The sequence below is a fragment of the Alligator mississippiensis genome, chromosome 3, assembly GCF_030867095.1.
Source record: "Alligator mississippiensis isolate rAllMis1 chromosome 3, rAllMis1, whole genome shotgun sequence".
In the NCBI taxonomy this organism is placed as follows: Eukaryota; Metazoa; Chordata; order Crocodylia; family Alligatoridae; genus Alligator; species Alligator mississippiensis.
In genome coordinates this window covers 9,213,081-9,219,376 of record NC_081826.1, presented here as the reverse complement: position 1 = coordinate 9,219,376, position 6,296 = coordinate 9,213,081, and the positions used below count along the sequence as shown (strand labels likewise).

Sequence of the window (6,296 nt, the reverse complement as noted above, 5' to 3'; positions counted from 1 at the left end):
ATAACATCACATTTCCAGATAGACTGGGCTTATAAATCTGGGAGAAATAAGAGAGGAATTAATAGATTAATAGATTTTTAAGGCCTGGGGTCACCATTATAATAGTCTAGTCTAACCTCCTGCATAACACCGATCAGTAAACCAGTTCATTAATGTCACTTTGAAAAAAATTACACCTGTATCTTGTGCAAATTTATCTAGCTGCAGCATCTTGCTATACCTTTTCTGCTACATTAAAAAGCCATCTTCTATCAGCAGTCTTTTCTCTAGCAGACCCTTCTCTGGGCATACTAGATAGATCAAGCTTCTTCTCTCTCACATATGGGGTTGCTTATGTTTTCCAGGCTTTCCAAGTTTCCCAACATCCTTTGCAACATGTGGACTTCAGAGCCAGGCATATCATTCTAATAATGCTTTCACTAACGTTGTAATCAGAGACTACACCACCTGCCTCCTCATACTTTACATTCCTTAGTGTATGCATCCAAGGATTTGGGTGCTTTTTTAGCTACAGCATTGCACTTGAAACATATGTTCAGCTAGCTATTTACAGGGACACGTGAGCCCTTTATGGCATCATTATGTTCCCAGACGCAGCCCACTATGGTTTTAGTGTGACCTGCATTCTTTGCCCTAGACAGATACCCGTGCATCTGGCTGTATTACAGCATATGTACACATGAGCTCACTTTTCCCAGCACTGCAGGACTACCTGTGAAGCTGGCCTGTCCCCTTCCATTTTACCAGCCATGAATATACATTTTCAACTGAATCATTTATAAATATATTGATAACAAGTGGCCTGAGAATGGGAATCCCTATGGACACATCTAAATCTTCCCTACCATCATAGGATGAGAGTTCCCTATATACAATTTCTCTAACTAACCATAATGAAAGAATTAGAAATGAAGCTGTTGGACTGCAGGGAACTCGATGGGAATTGAATTACTAATTTATTCCACTCCCTGAGCACCACTTGGAAAATATCTCCCTGAGTTTCTCCGGCTTTTTATTTAATTTTACAATTTCTTGTGCTGTAGCTGACAGTTAAAGCTCACTTGATTCTATTTATAACATCTTGAATGCACAGCCTCCGGGTTTATTGCCTCTTGGTTGATATGACTGCAGTTTATCAGCAGATGCAGGTTTGAGGACAACATATTTTATTTCAGTAGCACTAATGCTGTTGTGCCGTAGCCTGCTTTCTTCTCTGCAAATGGTCAGTTCTCTCTATGTGCAAGTGCTAGGGAGAGACAACGGGATGCAGAGCGTCCTCGTGGAAACTTCCACCTTCCTGGCAAAGCATATAAAACAGCAGCTTCCCACTCACTGCTTGTCTGCCTTCCTCACCCCGATACACTTAAAGGGCTGGAGCTAAAATCTGTTCCCCCTCTTGGCTGGTTTCCTCCCCTCTTTTTCTGCAATGCATTCATTAGTCCCATCGCAACATCTTGGGTCTCAGTTAATCAAGCAAATTCTCTAACCTAAGGGTTGGCCTGTGAAGGATTCTGCTTATTTGTCGGTGGGAAAATGAAGTATGGACAATGAACAGGGGAAAATGACTTTTATTGCATACTGTCGCTCTACAAAATGGTGGCATCATTCACCTGGCAGCTGAGCGATGGGCAGATGTAATGTACATTATTCGATTATTCGGCAGGTGTTGCATCTATGCCTAATGCTCGTGTTTGTCTTCAGGCTCCGAATTATGGAGCAGCAGCATCCAGGGAGGAACTTGGGCACCAAGTTCATTCTTCATCCACCTGGATGATGTCCCCTACAGCCATCCTTCGAGTAGACTGTTTCCTCTCGAGGGTGTTTCCACCAGCCGCATTTTGCCCAGCTCCTCGCTCCCTGTGCTTCTTGGCCAGGTTCTCCACGAGTCTGCTTGCATCAGTCAGGGTCTTTTGTGTTCGTTGCCCCACGATTTTCTGCTTTGCCTCCTCTGTGTTTGGAGCCATGGCCTTCAAGGGCTTGGCTATACTGTGCTCTTCTTGATGCTCTTTCATCTGCCTTAATCTGAGGCGGCGCTGGGCAGTGGTCTGGCAAGGACGAGGGCTACCATTGGGAACATTGGCCTCTTCATGTGGGTCGGGTACTTGTGTAGCATCTTGCTTGGCTTTGGGGGTTAACTGCTTACGGGATGTCACTGGGGTATCTTCAGCATCTGAAGTTTTTGCCACTTTGGAGCCTGTCTCTGGGGGCAAGATAATTTGCACCTTATACAAGGGTTTGGTGCCTTTCGGTGAACGGGGCTGATCTTTGTTCTCTAGTGTAACCTTCTCATTCAGCTTTATCTTCTGCAGGTTTTCCAGTTCTACCTGGGCCAGATTTTTCACCCGTTTCACATGGGGCTCACTGCTGGCAAAGCCAGTTGTCGCTAGCTTGAGAGCAGCCCTTTGAGCTTCTGCCTGAATGCTCATAATCTTCTGGAGTTGGGCTTCTTTCACGTCCTGGGGAATCTCCAAAGGAGCCAGCTTCACCGGCCTTTTCAGAGCAAGGTTGTCTGTGCTGCACACCTCATTTGCACGAGACAGGTTGGGAGAAGTGGCCCCCTCTTTCTTTAGTTTCTCAGCCCGGAGTTTTTTCTCCCCCTTGTTCTTAGCCTCTGAAATTCTTGGAGAAGGCGGGTGGAAATTAATGGCTCTGGACTCACTTCCCATCTTTCCACCTGGAGGGATGATGATGGGGTTTTTCCCCGGTGGCAAGTTCTTGACCATTACTTCACTAACTTTGCAGTTCAACTTGGGCATCGGCTTTTCCTCTGCTACTGGAGCAACCTGCAAGAAAAAGCAAGCATGAAAAGAAATCAATGCTGTGTGTAATACTTCTAGCCACCATTAGTTATTAGGAATAAGATTGTACAGCTTGCAAAAGTAGTGCTTTGACATCCCAGCAAACCTTAAGGCACTAAAACCATAAAACATCAAGGTCAGAGGTGGGCTAATAATGCACGTGCCCCCACTGCCCTGCAGAGATGGTTTCACTGCCACTGGTTCAAGAGGCAGCCTCCCATAGTTGAAGGGTGCCACCACCAAAGCTGGTGAGCTTACCAGGCTGCTTGCAAGGAATCCATCTCACTTATGCTGACTCCAAAAACAAAACTGAGCCGTCTAGTAACATGTTGTATTCCTCCTTCCTCCACTCAATCCATTCAGCCATCTCTGAGATCTTACCACTGCTCTGTAGTCCCAGTAGATATGCCAGAACTAGCTTTAAACTAGCTAGTTTGAGTACCAGGAAGAGTCCAGGTGTGGCAGTATGGAAGTGAGCACAGGATGTCTGCTCAAATACTGATTCAGCTTCCCCAAGTGGTTTTACACTCTATGCTGAGCTCCAAGCTAGTTGAAAGCTAGTATGTCTACACTACGCTGCGGGCACAGCAGTGACTTTATCATTAATGTACAGAGTCTGTGCCTTTAATGTGCGAGCTCCTCCTGGAGTGAGCAGGCCTTTGTTTCTGTCTGGGAATTGCCTAGCACATCTATGAAGAGTAGAAAATAATTGCTATGTTCATTTTAATGGCATATTCAGTGACTTCCAAGTACCACCCAGAACCAACACGGCTACCAAATACAGCTCTGAAACATGGAAGATTGTGAATTTTAGCTGATTTTGGATTTAAACTTCATTGATGAACAACAAGAAAGATCTCTACAGGTCCTTGCCTGTCTGCCATCTGCTACCAGCAGGGAAGGATATGGTGCCTTATCTGCACAAAGAGCAGATATCTTGGTACCTTATCTGCACAAACACACTCTCATGGACCCAGAGGAACAGGCTTCCACCTTCAGCTTCCACTGTACAAAAATGAAGTTTATTTTCTACCTATGGGGACTTTTAACCATCTTTTAATTTTCCCTGAGCCTGCGGATGGGTGTGCACCTGACAGCTTGCAGAAAAAGAGCATTTTTTTGTGATTTCTTAGTTGGTCTAATACAATGTATCATCTCCGAACCAAGGGTTCAACTTTTGCGTTTCTTTTTGTCTCAGACCAACACGGCTGCCAAATACATCCCTAAGTACTACCCGCTACTCTTTATAGTATAGATGTGGTTTGGTTTCCAATGTTTTTGTCTCTTAGAAGATAAGATGCAACAGTCACCAAGTGTTGTCAAATGTTGTCTTTTTGCATTTGGCAAATACTGACTTCCATTCTCCTCAGCCCCCAATCAGTGCAGGTGCCCTGAATACATGCCCTCTCCTTTGCCTATTAGAAAAACCCTCTTTTTTTTTTAACATCATCATCATGATGCTCTCCCCTACCTTGGGAGTCTTCAAGAGGAGGTAAGATAGGTATCTGGCTGGGGCATTATGATCCCAGCACTCATTCCTGCCCAGGGCAGGGGGGTTGGACTTGATGATCTGTTCAGGTCCCTTCCAACCCTAGAAACTATGAAACAATCATCATCATCAAAATACCAACAGCTCTATATAAATAGGGATTGTTACTCAGTTATGGAGGCAGCTTGGTCTAGAAGATAGGGGACCATCACAGGACTCAGGAAATCTGGGCTGTAGTCTTGGCTCCGCTGTGAGCTCTTGAGCAAGCCTTTTTGATCTCTCTGTGCTTCTGTTTCCTCTCTAACCCTTTGCTTGTATTCCCCTGATAGACTGTGAGCTCTTTGGGGCCAGCGCTGTCTCGTACTCTGTAGGACCATGAATTCAGCGGAGCCCCTGGGTTTATTTGCATGTTCTAGCCACTCTCATACAAATGACTCATTGCAAGATCCTATGAATTATTGTTCCCAAGCTAGCTGGAGAGCATGAACCAGTACACTCAACAGCCTCTGAGCTGTCGTCTAGTCTGACCCTGAGATTCTAGTTGCAGTGAACTGCAAAAAAATCTAAATTTTGCTCACAGTACCTTGGCTTATAATTATTATTTAAAAAAAATACAAACAAAAAATCCCCCTCAGCAGCACATTTTTAATTGCCCATATCATGCCTTTCCCTCCTTCCACTGAATAGGTCGGAGCTCTATGCACAGCCAACTGAAAAGCAGATTGAAAGCCAATGCAGTTAAAAGTCTGTCCTAGAATTAAACTACAAACAGCAAGCAAGGAGGGAGAGAGAAGTTGGTCTGGGGAAAGAAAGGATGGAAAGGTAATAAGGATTTAAGCATCCAGGGTGAATTCCACATACATCAATGATGATCACAAAAAGGGGAATTAATACAACATAGTTACTTAGTTAACCTGAGATGATGGGTCCTCAGTACTAAATTACCTCTAGGATACTACACCTTGCAAAGTCTCTAGGCACCTAACCTAACACCTGGCTAGCAAACTACTCAAAATGCAACTAAACCCAAACTGCGCCAAGCCCATAGTACAGCCAGTTGAAGCGAGTGGCTGCTGTACTACACTTTGTATGAAAAACCATCGCTAAAATTTCAAATTGGCTCCAAAGTTTTTTCCCCTTACCTCTTTCCTGCTTTGGTCTAGTTTTGGTTTTAGAAGCGTGAGGTTCAGAAGTTCGCACGGTCCTTGCTGCGTTCACTGTGAAGAAAATTTCCCCTTCTGAAGAGGAGCTATAGAAATGCTCTTCCCCACCTAAATCCCATTAACGTCCTAATATGAATGCACTTAATGCCTGTCCGAACCTAATGCGCAGGAATAAATTTCACCCTCTATGTCCCCTGCACACATTACTTAATACCTAGGCTGAGTGTCCATCTGTTATAGACATAATACGACTTAAGGCTTAATTAATTAATAGGCTTAATCTTGCACTGGTAATTGCTCTGTGCACAGAACTCCCATTGCAGTAAATGAGACTCATGCACAGAGCAACTATTTCAAGCTCTTAGGATCAAAGCAGCAGTGCCAAGCCAAGCAGACATTACTTTTTTGGTTAGAAGCCACAACAGCCTAGTTTAAGCACTAAAACTGCAGAGTTTGAGCCTCAAATGGCTCAGATTGAAGGTGGCGTCCATTGAAATCCTGCATAGTGATGGCAGGACAGCTACAGAAGTCACATGGCTGTGGACATATAGACAGTTCACACCGAATTAGCAGGTGAAGAGACTTGCCCTGTGTCAGTAGTAACTGCTTATGCACCTGCTCATACCGCAAGGGTAAGTGAAAACTAAACCGTGGTTGCTTTGCCCTGTTTCCCAGTCTAGCTTTCACTTACTGTGGGATAAGAGCAGGCACACAAACAGTTACCAGGGAACAGCAGAGGTGTGGTAGGCCCATCCTTCCCCACTAAAGCAATGCACGTTGTCGTGTTGTTCAAGTCCTTGGTGAAAGCAGCTTTCAAATAAAATATCCACTTTAAAATTATGTTTT

At 44.4% G+C, this 6,296-nt stretch overlaps 1 protein-coding gene across 1 annotated transcript; it reads right to left on the bottom strand.

Annotated features, from left to right (window-relative positions):
• Positions 1–1,550: 1,550 nt before the first annotated feature.
• LOC109281726 (hypothetical protein) lies at positions 1,551–5,571 on the bottom strand. The gene is made up of 2 exons (XM_019481755.2): positions 5,430–5,571; positions 1,551–2,783 (listed from the first exon to the last, which is right to left on the bottom strand). The coding sequence occupies exon 2, from the start codon at positions 2,754–2,756 to the stop codon at positions 1,752–1,754; it is 1,005 nt and encodes a 334-aa protein (XP_019337300.2). The 5' UTR covers positions 2,757–2,783; positions 5,430–5,571; the 3' UTR covers positions 1,551–1,751.
• Between the last annotated feature and the right edge of the window lie 725 nt (positions 5,572–6,296).

Coding starts and splice junctions, on each gene's coding strand:
- LOC109281726 (XM_019481755.2), bottom strand. CDS start 2,756: ATGCCCAAGTTGAACTGCAAAGTTAGTGAAGTAATGGTCAAGAACTTG.